This window comes from Mustela nivalis (genome assembly GCF_964662115.1).
Source record: "Mustela nivalis genome assembly, chromosome: X".
In the NCBI taxonomy this organism is placed as follows: domain Eukaryota; kingdom Metazoa; phylum Chordata; class Mammalia; order Carnivora; family Mustelidae; genus Mustela; species Mustela nivalis.
The window spans coordinates 122,570,059-122,589,759 of NC_139040.1; the positions used below are offsets into that span (position 1 = coordinate 122,570,059).

The 19,701-nt window shown below is 39.6% G+C and overlaps 1 protein-coding gene across 1 annotated transcript in view; it reads right to left on the bottom strand.

Moving 5' to 3' along the window:
• Positions 1-742: 742 nt before the first annotated feature.
• MOSPD2 (motile sperm domain containing 2) overlaps positions 743-19,701 on the bottom strand; it is a 61,976-nt gene continuing 43,017 nt past the window's right edge. Inside the window, exons 8-15 of the mRNA XM_082717021.1 lie at positions 19,314-19,438; positions 16,155-16,331; positions 15,019-15,131; positions 12,844-12,940; positions 11,894-11,990; positions 11,208-11,337; positions 3,805-3,907; positions 743-3,284 (exon numbers count right to left, since the gene is read on the bottom strand). Of these exons, the coding sequence (XP_082573147.1) occupies positions 3,147-3,284; positions 3,805-3,907; positions 11,208-11,337; positions 11,894-11,990; positions 12,844-12,940; positions 15,019-15,131; positions 16,155-16,331; positions 19,314-19,438 (980 nt within the window). The 3' untranslated portion in view covers positions 743-3,146. The remainder of the gene's footprint in view (positions 3,285-3,804; positions 3,908-11,207; positions 11,338-11,893; positions 11,991-12,843; positions 12,941-15,018; positions 15,132-16,154; positions 16,332-19,313; positions 19,439-19,701) is intronic.

The window sequence follows — 19,701 nt, forward strand, 5'->3', positions numbered from 1 at the left end:
CTTAGGGAACAAAGCAGACGATGGTTGTAAAGGAACCAGCCCTTCATTAGCTGGAACTTTCCTCGTGGGAGCTTTTGTTTCCTAGAAAAATGTATCCTTTAGGAAAGCAGGGCATGTCCTCACAGTCCTAGGTAGATGTGCTCCTTCTTGTAGGTCACCATTTTGTCTTTGTTGTAGTTCTGTTCTGAATTTCTCTCATCATTTTGTGTTTTCACTTCCTTTTCAGTTTAGAAGATGGGTCTGTCCTATTCATTCTATTTTTTTATGGAGTGGTAGCGGCCACGTGGGGGTTACCTTCCAGGGGGGAGGGGACCCCACCAATAATCCTCAGGGCCCCCCTAACCACACCCACGAGACCCAGGAGCCAGGTAGGGCTGTCTCTCCACAGCCTGCTTCCTGCTGGTTCCTGTCAGGCAGGAAGGTGCACTAGGACTGAGAGGACGTTGGGTGGTTCTGGCTCATGTGGGGTAGCCTAGAGAAGGTTCCATGACAGAGCTTGTGGTCCTGACATTGAGTCCAGTGTTACAGAGAGCTCTACTGAAGAGTAGCCTGACCCTGACCCGGGTTGAGGAGAAATGGGACACACGAAGGACAGGTTCACCCGATAACACAACTGTAATTCTGGAAGCTCACGGCACTGTCCTTATAAAAATGCAAAGCAGGTCCAAAAGAAATTAATGTGATATTTGAAAGGTCAGAGTGTGCCTGATTTTAAGATGCTTTATCAATTAGAGACCAGAGGTTTTTCCTGATGATATTTATTTCATAAATGTAATTATTTTTCTAAAACATATTAAAATAGAAAACATGTTCTTTTGATCAATTATACAAAGAAAATACCAATATAGTAATAAAAATACTGAAAATATATGAAAAGCACCAGAATATTAGAGAAATTACACTGGCAACAATTCTAGGAATATATTTTTTTTTGCAATTGTACAATAAAGTGCTATTAAATCCAGTCAAAATTAGTGGCAAGATATAAAAACAGTTATGGTATTATTATGAAATTTGAGGCTAGGTTTAACCGCAACTGCATTTTTAGGCTACTTTCAGATCAAGCTAATGATAGTTTATTAATGTTTTCGTGGAAAGTCTACTAATTTCCATTCTCAAGTGAAAACAATCTAAATCTCGGTGTTGATCCTTGGTAATTTGCTCATGAATAGCCAATGACAAGATAAAAAAATAAAATTATCATCAGAGTCCTTAGTAATAATCGTACAAAGTGTGATGAAATAAGAGACAGAAGAAAATCGAATGTAAATATGTGATTAGTTAAGACAAGACCAAAAGTTTAGAAGCCTTTGATTTTATGGTTAATTTTCAGTCATCTTGCATAATCACACTGAATTGACACGCAAACATTAACAAGATAGGTTATTCAATTGAACCTGCCAGACATCGGGGAAGAACAACTTAGTGAGTTAATGTCATTTTCACTGGAAACATTAAAGGGACACTGTTAGGACAGCACGCTTCCAATTCTGACCAGGGAGTTCCTCATGTCTTTGCTGAGGAACAGAAAACATACACAGATACTTTGGGGTTAGAAGCTAGGCAGGCCGGGGATGTGACACAGAAGGGGACACCACTGTGCACACACACAGAGATCCTATGGCCAGTACTTAGGGTGTACTGAAGTCACTTTCACGTCTGGAGTTGGCAAACTGCAACAGAAAAACCCAAATTAAGACAAAGCATCAGACCAGTGTCCTTTTAAGGTTTTATTTCTAGGCCATTTTTGAGGGGACTCTATCGTATCATGCTTTACAACTCAGCTCTGGAATCCTCCGCTTCTCCAGATGAAAGCTGCCCACACCACACTTTAGAAGAGAACATTCTCCAAGCATGGCTCCATCAAAACTCAACATTTATTTAACAGGCAGACTCATTTTTTCTTTCATAGCAAGTAGATTTTACAAGTGAACCAACACGGACTGAAACTGGCTGCATGAATGAGAAAACCAACTAATTTCCTCCACCTCTGCAGTCCTGCGAGCTGTATCCTCTCAGGGATTACCCCTGGGATTACCGTGACAAGGGGAGAGGATCCAGCAAGCCCATCAGCCCCACTCTGGAGGTGATCCAAGTGGACCATGATTCTACTTTTCACTCAGAAATGGACACTTGACACTTGAGTTTCAATTTTTTCCCCCTCAACGCTTCTAGGTCCTCTAGTCTTTGTCAAGTTTCCTTCTTGTGGCTGATTCTACCAAGGAACTGAAATGTAAATGAACTTGGTTTGCCTCTTAAAAACTAACTTTTCAAAGAAATTTTAACTTGCTTAGAAAAGAGGGTGTAGGTGGTTCAGGGTTGGGAGTAGGCCTTTCTAACAACTGAAGCAAACGGGTCAGTGTCCAGCCACCGTAAGCAAGGTGACACCGAGTAAAAAAGACTGGGAAGTGCGACCGAAAGGACTTTACTTCTCCATGCCGCCTACAGAATGCAAGGAAAACCCAACCCGACTTAGTTTCCCAAATTCTACCTAAACGTGAGTGTTCATTAAAAAGTCCGAGATTAATAAAAGGCAGACTTTAAGTTAAGGAAGACAGATAAGAAACAAAGGCTACAGGTGGTTTGGCATTAAATAGTTTTACATACCCGAAGAATATTGACTAGCATCTGGAAGTAATTCTCAAAATTACAAAGTCATGTTTACAGAAATTACTCTGTATAAGTATGGTTTTTTTCAATATACATGTTCTATATACATAGTATAGAAAAGCTAGTAAGTCGGCTCAGCTATAATGATTTTGTCATTTAAAAAAAAGCAGATGACATTTATTGGCTGCGACAAAGCTTGTTACGTACACTTTTGAGTTCAGCTAATGTATATATATAACAAAACTTTAGAAGTCTTCAAATCAAAGGGAAAAAATAAATTATATCTAATGTATTAATTTACACACGGCTGTGCCTTGACTGGGCTGCCTCTAGCTGTAGTCTCTCCTAACAAATGTCTCCAGTGTTTCCTTATTCGAACAGACTTTATTTTGAAGATACGTATTTGTCCCCCTCTAAGTGTTGCACATTTCCTTTCAGGAAGCACAGATGTGCGACACTTTCAGTAGCATGAAGTTCTGGGTCTTTTTCCAGCTAATGATCGAGAGAGCCAGGTTTCCTACTTGAGTGCCACTTCCTTAACTGTACAACAAATAGAAGAAAGAGATGACGAAAGCAAGCAAGAGCATTGTTAAGGAAAGCAGCAGCTGCTGGAACCAGATACAACGCTGAACTTGGTCTTCAAGCTTCCTATTGCTTTCTAGTAAACGATTGAGCTACGGAAGGAAAAAAGGATGAGAGATTGGTATCAGTAAAACAGCACATGAATCATGGGCATGACAAACAGGAATATTAGAAATCCAAACATTTACAGGATGGGGTCCATCTGTTCTAAGCAGCTGGGAGCTGGAAACGCAACGAGGGGTTACATTTGTTTGGTGAACAGCTGTGTGCCTGCTTACTCTTGTTTGGGAAAGGTCGGCTTTTCCAGTGGAGAAGGAGCAAAGCAAGTCCTTTTCTGGAGGCTCTGAAACCAGCTACACAGAAAAAGGGCCCCTCCATCTTTTTCAAGTTGAAATGGTACCCCTCTCGTGAGCTCCAATTCTTTGGCGCCCCCCAAGGCACCATACACCTTGTCCAAATTAAAATGGCCAGAGCTTTTCAAAAGTTAATGCATCTCCAAAAGGAACTCACCACTATGCCTAAGATCTTCCTTATATCGGTGGGGAAAAAGTGGATTTCTAACACTGGTTAGCATTACCAACTCTGTTTTAGTTAGGGAGAAAGAACACTTACTTGTAGATAAAGATCTTCACTGGTTTTATCGGACATGGCAAGGGCACCATCTTTCAATGTCAGAGTGGTTGGTTTACTGCTCTCGACAATATGGCATCTTAACCTATGAAAATCCAAAGGACACAGAACTTATTAAAATGTCCCCCTGTAAGGGGTCTTCCTCTCCCTGCCAGGACGAGGGGATGACCGAGATCTCTGAGAACTCTTAATGGAGAAGGGACCAATTAACATCCCAACCACCTTACCCTTGCTGACCGTGATCTTCCTGACAGCCCCCCATAACGCACTCCCTTACCCCCAACCTCTTGTCTTAAGCTGGAGATGGTATTTAAGGTGGTGTCTTGGGCCACTTTGGGGATTTTTCCTGTATTCCTAGGTCTCTCCCATATATACAGGAGGTACACCTGGTATTAAACTTCTGCTTTTCTATTAGTCTTTTATTACAGGGGGTGGGGCCTCAGCCAAGAACCCAGCACGGGAGACGAAACACTCTTTTTCCTCTCCTCTATTTTGGCAGCCTATGCTGGGACCTGCTGGGACACCGTACTCGCCTGGGAGCCTACAGACTGGAGCCTGGAAAACTGGCAGAGGCCGGCGAAGGTAAGAATTCTTACCTAAGCCCGCTTTCCTGGATCTACTCTCTGGTGCCAGGTCGAGAGAGAAGGGTCAAAATTTGACCTTGTCCCTTCCTTTCCAAATTTAGATGAGCAGAAGAAAATAGGTCAAATGAGGTCTTCCTTTCGTCTTGCTCTGGGTCTTGAGAGCTTGGCTTTGGGAACAGCGAGAATATTCCTTTTGGTCTCTGTCAGCTGGAGGGTGCATATGTACACAGGTGTGTGGCAGCGAGCAGAACAGGCCGGGGACCTGAGGCACTAAGGGACAGGCAGCATCCTCTCCGTCCGGCTGTGCCAGCCCTCAGGGCAGTTTGTCCTTAGGGGCCCCAGTCCGTGAGGGGCCTTTGTCCTCTCAGCTTTTGTGGTCACTAGGTCTGGAAAAGTCCAATCCAGTAAGTCCTTCCCTGATGGTACAGATAAGAGGGTCTCAGGCCTCTCACATTCTTGTGGAAAACTGGAGATTAGCATCTTCGCTGGACCATTCTTACCACTTGGGGCAAGGGAGGTCTTTGCTTTCTTATGCTAACTCCGGGGGTCCTGTGACGTTGGCATCTTTGGCAGCTTTGGCACCATCTCTGGGGATGCCTCTTGTGTCTGTGGTTAAACCACAGAATGGCCTATTGGCTTGAGTCACGAGAGAGATTAATAGAAGAGCCTACTTGTCAATGCCACATGATGGATCTTTTGAGTTGGAGGAGCTTCTCAAAACACTCTGAGAGAGCCCTCACCCTCAACAACGGTCTTAGTGCTATCTCTGGAAAGACCAAGTTGAAAGGAGAATATGAAGGAGTCTGGCCACTAGCCTGAGGGCCTCCCTTAGAGGACATTATGAAGTTCTTTTCACCTCCATGTTCAGAAGATCGGTACCAAACATAGAGAAGAGGTACACGGATGAGTAGCCACTCACTCACCACTCACAGGGACCGCGACTGGCCGCGAAGGGTTGTTCTTCCCACCCATGATTATACTGTAGTTGTCAGACAAGCCAATTAGCTCCCCTGTGGAAGACTGTCCTCACTGACAACATGAGCAGAATTTCTCCTAGGCCCTCCTACAAATGTTCAGGAAATAGACTGGCTGAAGGCCCATGTTTGGGAGCTGTTAGAAGCAATAGTACAGGTTTCCCTCCCCTCTTAAAGGCCTTTGTGGAATACTTTTAAAAAGTTTATATCAAGTATTCCACAAAGGCCTTTAAGGGGGGGGGAAACTTTTTAAATGCAACACTGAAGCCATTCAAAGTCCATCTAACCTTACCAAAGCTGAAACCTCCCTCAGTCCTCTCAAAATACCTGTAGGTACTGTAAAAGCTCAGGATGTTGGAAACAGAACTGTCCTGTGCTTAAGAAAAAGAAGGAACACAAACAAATTACTTTAGACATCTGATGATAGGCATATAGATATCCCCGGAATTCCTAGGAAAAAAAAAAATCCTGGACACTTACTCTGTGCCTTTGAGGGACAGATTTTCTACCCTATCTTCTCTAGGACCTGACTGCTACCTCTCTTAAATACAGATGTTAGGGAAGGGATTTTCACTGGAAGGAGAAAAGGGAGTTAATTTGGTATTTTGGCAAATGAAAAAACAAAACAAGCTTTTAGTCACCTGAGCGAGTAAACGGATTCCAACTGCCAGAAACACAATCTAAACCTAAATGTTCTTTTATATAAACTAGTGGGTTTTATGTTATTGTGCCTGATTAATGGCTAAAATTTTAGAGCTATCGCTAAAAGGTCTCTATCTGCATGTTTGTGTGTGTCTACATATGTATGTTATAGTCGTGTAATATTTTTCCAACGCGGGATGGTATTGCAAAAACGAATTTGTAAAAGTGCTCTTTGACTGGCTTAAAGGAAAATAAGCATTTATCAAATTAAGTATTCCTAAACCTCTTAGAAATATAGAAACTAACCTAAGTGTCTTTCAAGTTCATGTGATATAGATTAATCCTAGGTACAATAAAAGCTAAGTTTCTTGGTTTAATTAAAATAGGCATGTCTTCAAAGTTACAGTATTAGATGTAATGTAGACAGGCAACTTTTTTTTTTCTGGCGTTTACCTGCTCTAAAAGGTTCATGTTATGTCGGTTACGTAATTTGCCAGCATGAAAAACAGCCTGGGATGCTGGCTGACCGATGTTTCACGAAGCTGGCATGAGTATTCAAGCATAATTGTTGGAAGCAAGTGATTTAGACATAAGCTGGTAAACGTTTTTAGGTGAAGTCTACTTAAAAACAGGTTCTCCAATCTGCTTGGTAACTCGAAACTTTAGATTTGCTAAGTTAAACGGGAAATTCACAGACTGACTAGATTGTTTCCAAGTAAGATGAAATACTGAAACATTAATTACTGAACATTGGTTTATCTACTTTTGGCTTCTTACTACAGAGGAACTACAAATACTGAGTCAGTTAGTAAACATATCTTGTGCCACACTGAAAAACTGTACTGTGGGGAAGGATTTACCAATCTACAGAATGCTGGTGTTAACAGATCACAATTGCTTACCACTTAGTTGTCACTAGAAACGATGGGTTCTAAGGGTTAAGAATTCTAATTCATGTATGTAATTACTAGAAATAATAGAAACAACTAACTCCATGTGCAGCGAAAATAGAATGTGTTTTTGGCCGAGGAAAGGTATGAAATATGGACATGTATTTTCGTTAAGTGGAATGAAAGTAACTTTCTCCTACATCAAAGCTGGTTATTTCAGAATAGGGAAGATAATAAAGGACAAACTAAATGCATATAGGCAGTTGGAAAGAAAGAAAATTTTACTTTGTGTAGTTGAGCTGGCTAAAACGGAATGAATTTGTTATAAAGGTTATACAAATAAGCTTCCGTATCAGTAGTGTACTTATGTAAAACTAAAAAATAATTTCATCTGCTAAAAGGACAACCTTTTCTTCGACTATCAGTCAGCTACTGATAGGAGATTGCAAAAGGCTTTTCTTGGTAGCTTTTAAGTAATCTGCCTAGAAAGCAGAGATGGGGCGTTTTATGAGAATAATTTCCTGTGCTCAACGTTATCTTCATCAATAGCTCAGCTCTTTGAATCTTTAGAAGACGATTTCCCCATGTTTTACTCACAACTCTGCAACTTTCTGTATTTGCCTTTGATATTTTATCGTCACTATGGTTAAATGGACAATTAAGTATTATTTCATGATGATGATCCCATTTAGTCAGTTGTCTAAAACCTTCTGATGTTTTTGACAACCCCCAGCTCAAATTCTAAATAAAGACTTTTCTGACCTTGATCTATCTCTGAAATTTTTCCAAGGGCCACTGGAACATGTACAAAGATTTGTTCTCTCTTCTTATAAAAAGAGATATAAAACTCATTAGACTTATTTGCTGTGTTAAATTACATGGGTAGCACTGTCAGATAAGTGATACTACATACCTTCTTCAGATTATATTTGTATAGATATATTATTATCGTAAGTGTTCCAGAAATTGTATAAAATTCCTAGAAATCGGATATATCCTGGAATAACGTTATGGTTTGTAACTCCAGTTAGTATCTACACTGCTGTATGTCACAGAAATAAACAAATTTCCTTGTCAGAAGCATTACAATGAACTCTCATCAGAGCTGTAACAATGGCCATTTTTAAGCCTTTTTGTCACTTAGAGAAGCTATGTTTTGACTCCGATCCTTTTGCAAATGTGCTTCATGTTCAGAGATTCATGGAAAGGACTCTGACAAGTACTCCAGAGAACAGGTTTCTAATAACTTTCAGATCATAAAACTGAACTGGGCAAGAACTTCCAGAACTAATAAAAAAGGAGGATTCAAACAGACCAGGAATGAATAACATGCAGTTGAATGAACTGATGACTGTACTTTTTTTTTACTGATAGTTCTTTAATGTTTGTTTTTTTTCCAGATTTAAGCTATCTATGTTTTTTCTTTTCTCCTAAGCTATCTATGATTGACCGCAATTTTGTAAACTATACATTTATGAGCAGAACTGAAACTTCCTCCAAAATTCAGAAACTTAGTATTCTTTTATGGAAACAGAGTTGTTTTGTTTTGTTTTTGCATAAGCACCTGTTCTTGTTGTATTAGGACACAACTGGAAGCATGGTTGTATTACCAAGGCTTTGACTGTAATGTCATATTTGAAAATAATACGAATAAAACCAAGTATGACCAGCCAACTTTAAGGAACTAAGGTTGACTTGGAAAGGAAAAATGGACCCGCAACCTTGCTTATAGGATTTTGGACAGCCTTACCAGGTGAGTAAGGTAGGTCTCTTACCTTGGCCGGCTCAGGGTCTTCGAGAAGACAGGAAGACCGTAAGGTAATAACCTTACCCTTGTTTACTGAGCTTTTCCTGATAACCTCTCCTAACTGGCTCCCCTGTCCCCTGCCACTTTTCTTTTGTCTTTTGCTGGAGATGATGGTATTTAAGGTGGGAAGAGACAAAATTATTTTCCCTTCCCTACCTCTTCTGCTTCTTAATGTATGTATAATAACACAAGCAATTATAGATACCGCTCCATAACTCAGGGCCATTTTTTTTTGTGTTCCTTAGACTTCATCCCATCTTACTACTTGAAGGAAACCACCCTTTCTAGATGGGAATCGGTGCTGTATCTGGGCCTTCCGTACCAAACCACCGAGGCTCCCTCTGTGAGATAAGTCACCCTCTCCTGACTTACAGAAGACCAAACCAGGAGGAATGGATTAAAAAAAAAAAAAAAAACCCAAACCCGCTTCTGAGGGACTGTCTGATAAGAACTTCAAAGTAATATGTCTTTTATACCAGTGTTACTTACTTATTCTTTCCATTTGTTTTCATAGCCATGACTTTGAGAAAAAAGAACTCTTGATAAGGGGTAAGTAGACCCTGTTATGATATGGACATGTAGATATGTAACTATTCCATCTAAAAACAAGTCAAGCCCACCACGAGCCTTAATGTGTATCTGTGTTCCTTCCTTTTTCTGGACTAAAACTGATCCCTACCTTGGCTTGAGTGAAACTCCCGAGAAAGCTGAAGGGACAAGACCTGTCATTGACAGACCTGCGCCAAAGAGACCCTTTGTCAACACCACGTTCTTCCTTCCGCCAAGAAGCCAAACCTCTAGGATGGTCTCCTCGCATTGATTTCTTGAGAACCTGGCTCCTGCCAACTGAAAATGCTCCCTCTGCTGTCAGTGATGACCTCTGTGAGGTCACCAATGGCCACTGCTCACACCTCATCCTTCTTGGCAGGATGGCAGTACTTACTAGCACTGGTCTCTTCCTTTTTTGTCCAACATGCTTTCCTAGACTTGGAGAACACAGCTCACCTACGTCTACCTCTGGCCACCAACTATACCTCCAGGCTGGGGCAACTGAAATGAAACTGGTCTTCCCAGGCCCACGCCTATCCTCCTCCGGTCTGTGAACAAGCCTGCAGTGATCCTGACAAAGGTGAATCGGGTCCGGCTGCCGCTCTCCCGTGGGTCTCACCATGGCGACCGAGCTCCTCCTCTGGGCCCTGCCCGCCTCTCCAGCTTTCTTCTTACCCTGGACCCTTTCACCTGTGTGTGCCAGCTGCATCTGTATTTTTAAAATTCCTTTTGAAGATTTCACTCGGCCACGACCATTACAAGGTTTCCCAGCTTCTCATTTATCAAGGAGGACAAAGAACTACCTACCTCCTAGGGTCATTTGAATGACGGAGTGAATAAATCAGAGTAAAGCACTTAGAACGGCGCAGGCTGGCAGCACAAGCTATGCGTGTTAACTCAATATCACGCTTTCACCTGTGTCTGCCTAGAGTCTGTTTTCAACATGGCCCCCCGAATAAGCCCTTAAAAAAAGAAAAAGCCAAATCACTTCCTGACTCTGCTTACTACCAACTGATAGATTTTCCTCTCAAAATCAGACGTCCTCACTCTGGTCACCTACTGCTTCTTTGACCTCATCTCCACACTGTCTCCCTCAGCCCCCCTGACTAGATTCAAGCTACATTTACCTCCTTGCTGGAACTTACACAGGCCAAGCACATTCCTGTTTCAGTTGTGGTTCCTTCTACATGGAAAGCACTTTTTCCGGTTATTGATGTGGCTTACTCTCTCGTACCCTTCAGGTCCTACAAAAACCACCCACCATCGAGAATCCTCTATCTAGGCACTATTGACATTTTGAGCCAGTTCCTGGTCTTGGGGGATGTTTAGCAGCGTCTCTGGTCTCTAACTGCTGGATGCCACAGTCCCCCAGTGCCCAACTGTGATCATGAACAGCATTCCCAAACACTGAAGAGTGGCCCCCTGGGAGGCAGAACGGGTACACTCCAAAATAAAACCACCTCACAGGCTTTTCCTCCTAATGTATCAAAGGAATTTTTCCATTGCTTGACATATGGATTTACCACACTATTTTGTATAGCTACAGATTCAAGTGCATTTTCCTGTTACTTTACCGGGGGTCATTAGGTTTGTTCTTTCCCATTTTTCACTAGTACAAACAATGCTGCAACACACACATTCTAGTACCCAAGACAAGTGTGCCTACAAAGGAACTGCTGGGACAGAGCGATCTATGTTTGTAATTCTGACACATCCAGATTCTTGGACTGGCCTGGAAGCAAGTCTATTAGCGAGCTCCTGGAGAAACTGCACTCACCTTCACCTGGGCACCCCAGAGCTCTGTAGAGCTTGAGGTCACCCCAGAAGCCTAAATGTCTGCCAAATGTGAGAATAAAGAGACCCCTGCCTGTCCATGCAGGCAGTTCTCTCTCTCTGATTCTTCCCATCACATTTGAGAGTCTGTGAGTGAAAAGCATACCTATGCTCCATCACTTTGTTTCTGGGAACTTCTTTCCAGAACTGAGTCAATTCTGCTGGGCCCGTGCCGGATGACTGTTCCATTTCTGCAGCCATTATCAAAAAACGGTCTTGGGCAGAGACTGTTAAACCTGTATTCCAAAAGGATAACTTACTATATAACTTAATATATAAACAAGAACGTTTACAAAGGGTTGGACACAGGGTTTAAGGCATTATATTCTTGAACACAATGGAAAAATAGTATGGAAGTACCTTAAAGAAAATATTTTTCTAGAAAGGGGGAGTTTCTAAAAAATTCAATTTAAACTGGCATCAGTTTCAATAAACAACTTTAGGGGCACGGGGGGGGGGTGTCAGTTGGATAAGCATCTGCCATTGGCTCAGGTCACGATCTCAGGGTTCTGGGATCCAGTCCTGCACTGGGCTCCCTGTTTCTCCCTCTCTCTACTTGCTGCTCCCCCTGTTTATGCTTGCTCTCTCTGTCAGAGAAATACAATATTTACAAAAATTTTAACGAGACCCATGGACCTATCTCATTTTACACATGAGAAAATAGATGCCTAGAGTGCAATGAGGTGACTTGTTGACAGCTGATTTCTAGATTCTAGTCTGGCTCTACTAATCCCCCCAGCCCAGGTACCCCCCCCCCCCGCCCCCCGCACACCCTCTGAGGCCACCACTCACCCCCGTGTGGAGACACAACTATATCAACTGATGCACCAGGGTCACAGCTGCTGTTGCTCGGCTTGACTCTGTATTTTTCTGGAGCAGTTGTTCTCACCTGTTTGTAATTACAATTATATTTACAATTATGCATTTATGATTACAATTATACTAGTCCTATAGTAACTAGTAACATAAGAAAAGTGCTTCTAGGGGATAAATGGCTTAAAAATGAGATGGAAAAAGTTAACAGTTAATAAAAGTCTACAAAACAACCACGGTGGTTAGGCATAGAATGTATCTTTCCCCATTAACAGGAAAACAGTATCTCAATCTAGTCTCACTTAGCCTTCCTTTTAAATTAAAAAAAAAAAAATCTATGAAATATCTTGTGTCTGGTGATTTCTTAACTTTAATGCAAATTAAAAATTAAAAAAACCTGTGGACGAGGACATGTTTTAATAGCATTCATATATTAAAACACATTAGATATTCAAAGAACATCCAGAACATCTTAGTGGTTAAATTAAAAAGATTTAAGGAAATAACACATTATGGGGCAGTGGTAAACTCAATCACTGGGTTAGTATCTAGTATAAAGTACATTCCAAACTATATCACACTCGGGGGAAAATGCACTTTTGATTTTAGAGTTTTATTCTTCACCGTTAATATGAATTATCTATATAATGAGTGATTTTCCTTGGCTTTTTATTTACCACAAACATTAAGGCCTGGAATTAATTTGGACATTAGCCTATTACAGCTCATTAAAGACTGAGATACAGATCCAGGGGAAAACTGTAGATAAGCTATGCCATGTGGTTAAAACTAGAAGGCAGTAGAACATGCCTAAAAATGTCATTAAAACACTGTGCAAATTAAAAAATTCTCAATTGTTCAATTAAACGGTCTGAAATCACTTCCCAGATCAGATTTCCACATAGAATTTATATCCTTCTGATATTTACCTTAAAAGCTACGATGTTTTTTGTTACATTTGTCAACACTATTAAAGTTTTCTTCTCTCCAGATTCTGTACTTCCAAAATACAGTTCTTCTGCTGGGCTAGGTGGTGACCAAAATACAAGGCATTTGTATTATTCAGAACAAACGACAATCTAATCATTAGCTGGAAGGAAAGTATTTGGTTAATATTGGCTGCTCATTTGTATAAAGAGATTTCATCAAGAAAGAAAAGATTACAAAGCAACTACCTGATCTATTTTGTGTTTTAATCGTACTAATTGATTGCATGCTATTTAAAAGTCCTGTGGTTTCCCCCAAGAATCAAAAGCAAACTAGGAAAAGGAAAGGAGAGAGAATTAGGAATATTCTAAATTAGCCTATAATCAGCACCATCTTAAGGTGCATTTAAACTCTTCCGAAGGTAACAGATAATCAAAACAAAGAAGAAACTGCTGCTGCAACTTTAATTATAAAGAGATTAGATGGGGGCATAATTTTCTACTCCAACAGAGAAAAGCGTAACTTAAAACGGAAGATCATTAGAGATGTATTTAAGTCACAGAATAATTCCTTATGTAATTACTTAATAAAAACAGCTTTTTCTAAGTATTATGGAATACAAAAAACACAAAAATAAAATTTGGGGTGGGAAGTAATGGTTAAGCAGTAAAATCAGTGAACCTCAAAATGCAAATTTTACTATTACTGGCCCTGGTAGTACTCACGACCTAAAAGAAAAACTAAAAGACTGAAGCAAAGTTTGTGTAGTTTAATTACATTAGTCGAACTATATATCAGGTGCCTCCAAACAATGGGCAGAACTGTTTTTTTGTTTTAGATAAAAAGGTGAATTCTTTAGACTGGCCTTCACTTCAAACTATATATTTAAGTAGATTTGTTTTATATCAGGAATGTCTACATATATCAGAGCCATTCATCTGGAGGACACACATTTTTAAAGATGTGTTTTCTGAGGAGGGCTTTGCCCAACTCTGGACAAGACAAATTAGCATGCTGGCTTCCTTCCTTTTAGAACCCAATCGGAAATAGACCACAGAAAAGAGAAGAAGGTCACGAATCTCAAAACCGCTCTCAGTAACCAGCTCAAAAGTCTTGAGACATAGTGGGGAGACAGATGCTGGTGGAGGTGGGTCCATGTGCCGGTGCAGGAGAAGTGCTGTGACATGCAGCCCTACTCTGGCTCTACTCTGGCTTTCTCCCTAGGCAGCTCTTCCAGCCAACCCTTCACACTGGTAAGCCGAGACCTATGGTTTTGACAGGCTTCCAATGGAAAAACAGTGTGTAATTCCTCAACCAGTAAAGGGAAAAATGGAAAACAAATTTCACAGGGGGGAAACTGGCAAAGAAAAACCAGGACCAGCAGAATATGCATACGTTGTCCCCCTCCTCGTCACTCCCCATAAACACACATAGATGGTAGAGATAAATCCAAATATAACAGTAATCAAAAATGTGTAAACAAACCAGATTTCTCAATTAGAATTTTAGGTTTTTAAAAAGTCTAGCTGTACTGTTTGTAAGAGTCATACTTAAAACACAGAGATTTCAAGTAATGGATGGGAAATGATACATTAGATCATCACTAAGAAAAGTTGGTTATAGCAGTATTAACACAAAGCCATACAGATTTACCAATGAAAAGAATCAGTAGTGAGAAAGAGATCTTTACATAATGGTTAATTACAAACAACCCTGAATCTTAGATTGAGTAACCCAGAAACAAAAATAGAGATGTACTGAAATCTGGCTTTGGTAAAACACCTATTTTCCTAGTTCAGCTTTAGCTTTTAGAAGATCAAACAGATAAAGGGTTAGTTCAATGCCATTTCTGGCATCCTTGAACCTATGCAAGCCAAAGAGTACCAGTAAAATGAGACAAAATATGTGTCATTCAGATTAACCCTTAATATATGAATATTCATTTTTATTACCTGGTGTGAAATGAGGGCCCTTTAAACACATTTAATAGAATAAATAACAAAAAGGTAGCTACAATATCTACGATGAATGGAAACCAAGGTGAGTCTCTGGATAACTTTTAATTTTGTATTTCCACAGTTCGAAAAACAGTACAGGAGTTTTCTTAATTTTGCAATTCCTTCAAGATAATCAAGACAGGTTATAAAAGCATAGCTAATAAAATCAACTATGATTACCTGATGTGTAATAAAGGCCCTTTAAACACACTCAATGGTTTTTTGAAAGCTTTCATTTTGGAATCAACCTTTTCATTTTCTTCTGCTTTGGAAGTATGTTCAGTTAGGTTAATCTAAAGACCAAAAAAAAAAAAAAAAAAACAAAAAACAAAAAACGAAGAAAGAAAAGATTAAAAAATTTAGTTTCATCCTGATAGCCAGGAAGTTCATTAGCTCAAAAAGTTAACATTATGGTGATTCAATCCAAATTACAATCTTTAACATAAGTTTAGTATACCTGAATTATGTATTTACCATATATTAACATGACCATGAACATGTATTTGAAAGCATAGTTAAATAAGTCGCCACAGAAAATATAACATGGTCTTTCCCTTTACAGTCTTGTAAAGACTTAACTTGGCTCTAAGTTGTAACATATTTATCCCTCTTACCAAGCCCCTGACGACTGAAAAAGATAACTAAGTGCCCTTTCAAAACCGAAATAGAGGAAATAGAAGGTTTTAAACTGATTTCTAGTCCAGTGAGGGGTACTGAGGAGGACACCTATCACAATGAGCACTGGGTGTTAGACGCCAGCAATGAATCATGGAACACTACATCAAAAACTAAGTACTGGATGGTGACTAATAGAGTAAAAAAAAATAATGAATTACTTTGACTTTATCTCAGATAAATCAAAAATATTTTCAATAAAACAGTTCCTTCAAAGTACACTTTGTCAATTTTTATATAAATGCATGAAATCAGCCTTTTTTTAAAAAAAGATTTTATGTATTTGACAGAGACAGAGAGAGAGAGACAGTGAGAGGCAACGCAAGCAGGGGAAGCGGGAGAGGGAGAAGCAGGCTCCCCGCTGAGCAGGGAGTCCCGTGCGGGGGCTCGATCCCAGGACCCTGGGATCATGACCTGAACTAAAGGCAGACGCTTCATGACTGAGCCACCCAGGCGCCCCTGAAAGCAGCCTTTTGAACCACCAAAGTGACACTGCTGGTTAGCTAGTACCATCCTTCCTCTTTTTCACAAAGATGAGGAGGGACAGCAAGTTAAATGAATTACTCACAATCATGTACCTAACTAGTTCCAGAGTGGTGGACAGGACGCAGGTTTTGAAACCATGGTGGTGTTAGAATTACCTTTTTTAGAAGAGTTGTTTGTTCTTCATTAGAAACTGTTTCCAAGGTTTCTTTGCCATCACTTTCTAGGTCTTCTTTACTTGAAGCTTCATCCTCACTGGCAATAGGCCCATTTTCACACAATGGTGTCTGGAAGTCGTCATCCACTAGTGGGGGATAGCTATACTTGAAAGGATCCTAAGGGAAAGGAATTTTGTAACAGCCTGCTAAGAGGTGGGCAGAGAAAGAATTCTCTAAGTAAAATTAAAATCCATTCTCCTGGCCAAAAAAAAAAAAAAAAAAACAACAAAAAAAAACCCACCAGAAAAGAAAACCAGACTTAATTAGTGAAATTTTTAAAAAAGGAAGCATTTCCCAACACAAAGGGAAAGCGCAGTTAAGTGGTGTGGGCAAGTGGCTAGCCATCTGTGAAAGCATCGAGCTGGATCTTTAGCTCATTCTTCGCAAGAGAAGATTTTCAGATGGATTAGAATCTTGGAAGTGTGTATTTTTTTTAAGGTTTATTTATTTATCTTCAGTAATCTCTACCCTCAACATGGAGCTCAAGCCCATGACCTTGAGATCAAGAGTAGCACACTCATCCGATGGAACTAGCCAGGCACTCCAAAAGTGTGTATTTTTTAAAACCCATGTAAGCTTTAAAAACAAAAACAAACAAACAAAAAAACCTCCAGAACAGCACACAGGCTTAAAAAACAGAAAACAAAACACAAAACCTAAGTAACGAAGACCTTTCTGATCATAGCACAAAGCCTAGCAGGCTTTGATAAAAATGAAGCACGCTAAAATGAAACATCTCTGAATTGCAAAAAGTAAAACCCAGCAATCAACCAGCCACCCACAACCCTCTGCCAAGAAAACCCCCTAAAAAGCCAAGTTTGTTTTTTTAAAGCCAAAACTGGGAAAATTATGTACCACATGTATCAGAAACAAGAAAGCTTTTGTTAATACATACAAATCAAGGAGAAAAGAGTCAGAACAGAACAAAAAATAAATGATAGAGTTCACAGAAAAAGAACAGACTACGCTTTTAAATCAGAAAAAATGCTCGACACCACTTACAATAACAGAAATGTAAAGCCACAATATTTTGCACTCAAGACTGGGAAAGATTACAAAAATGAGAGTATGTGATGTTGGCACGGAAGTCGTTCAAGCATTGCCACACACTATTGGGAAGTGAGCACAATCTTTTTAGAGGGAAACTGGCCACAGATAACAAAATTTAAAGTACGAATACCCATTGACCTAATGATTTTACCTCCAGGAGTTCGTCTTCTACTTACACTGCTGTACCCATGTACCAAGGGTTATTTTCAAGGCTAGTCACTGCAGCATCATTAATAATGGCAAGGTTAGGAAACAACTACCAGTCCCTTAAAAGAGAACTGATTAAAATATAGTATGTTCCATCCACGTAATGGAATAGTCTGTAGTGGTTTAAAGAATGAGACCTCTAAGAATCAGTATGGTATAACCTGACAAATGATGTGGGGAAACCAGTAAAACAACATACATGAAAAAACAAAATGGACAGAATATCTCCAGGAGAGAAAACCTGGAAAGCAGTGAATGACTACCTTTGGAGAGTGGCAGTGGGGAGTAAGGTGGGGAGGGAGACATGCTTTTCACTACACCGTTGTACTTTTCAGTCTTTTGGTACCGTTTGCTTTTAAAAAATGCTGTCTATGTATTACTTTGGGGAAAAATTAGTCCTAAAAAACTACACCATTAATGACAGAGAAGGGAGATATTTTCTACCTCTAAAAATATTTTTTACTAGATGCCATTAATTTTAAGGTACAACAATTCTGTGGGCAAATTATTAAAAACAAATCAGTCAACTAGCTCATTTAAAGGTAGTACCTGAAATGAACCATACTGTGTTCTGCTATTAAAATGTAAAATACAGGGGCGCCTGGGTGGCTCAGTGGATTAAGCCGCTACCTTCGGCTCAGGTCATGATCTCAGAGTCCTGGGATCGAGTCCCGCATCGGGCTCTCTGCTCAGCAGAGAGCCTGCTTTCCTCTCTCTCTCTGCCTGCCTCTCCATCTACTTGTGATTTCTCTCTGTCAAATAAATAAATAAAATCTTAAAAAAAAAAAAAATGTAAAATACAAAACCTCAAAATAGGAAAGTTGCAAATTTCAATGTAAAAATATTGGTTCAAGTTTCTTCTAATCAAAGAAGACAAAAGGACATACCAAAACTTTCTATCTTGCTAGTCACTTGATTCTGGTTGAATACAATTATACCAGGTAAGACGGTATATGTAGTAGATTGTAAAAATCAAACAACTGAAATATTATCAATCAAGTTAACCCAAAGCACACCAAATCCACAGGCTCTCATAGTTTAGAAGAAAAATCATTATCACCGTATGTTTCACTGTTATGTAGTATTAAAAATTTAACATAGACCTACTTATTCCTGGTCTCTTATTTGTAAGTAGCAAAACCATTTCAAAAAACTTATATATGATCATTTAAATTAAAAAGACTGTTCAACAGTAAACAAATGGAAGCAAACTAAAGGCACATGAAAAAAATTCAGTAACTCATGGTTACCAATTAAATAATTTATGGTTCATCTCTAGATACAGGAATACTATGTCACCATAAAGAAGAGTAAAACAGTTTGTCATACTGATCTGGAATGATCTCTAAGACATGTTGTAAAGAAAAAAGGAGGATGCACAATGGTGTAAAAATACACTACTTGTTTAAAAGAGATGGGAGGGAGGAAGAATTACATACATCTTTGCTTATATGTATTACATATATCCTGCATTGCTTACATGGGCGATACAGATTCATGGAAATAAATATAAGACATAGAACTGGGCAGAGGAACAGAGTGACTGGGATAGCAGTAGAAAGCCTTTCTACGGAATATTGTTTCCTAATATTTGTACTGAATACCAAATATTTTTCAGTTTAGAACCATGTAAATACAAAACGTACTCAAAATGAAAACTGAACAACTTGAAAACTTATATAAAAATGTCTATATTGGTGTTATTTTGGAGTATCTATGATCTTTCTCTGGATGTTAGGATACTGCTTTTTCTTTTTCCTTAAGGAAAGAATGCGCCAATGGCAGCCTAGTGTGCCATGATGCAGTCTTATTTTAGAAACACGTTTCAAGGACGATACTTACAGTCCCACCCATGTGGGGAGGCAGGTACTCCACACTGACATAGTCCTGGATGTCACTTTTACTGGTAAACTTCAACAAACTCACTGCTTCCGGACCAAGCCAGGATTTCACAATTTTGAAAGCAGCTAAAGAAAAAACAGTCACTTCATTAAATTCATTCTCTTTCTCAATCTACTCCATGTGCTAATGTAGGTCTTCTGAAATTAGTTTGGGCAAAACTCTGTTAATATGTATCTTTCCGTGGTATGATAATTAACATTCACTAATCCCTGTCGGCATTTACATTGCGACTGTTTTGGGTTTCAAGTGCTCCAGGAAGATGCAGGAAGATGAAATTACCTTGATGTGCATCAAGAAACTTATCAAGGTTCTGGCCTCTGTGCAAATC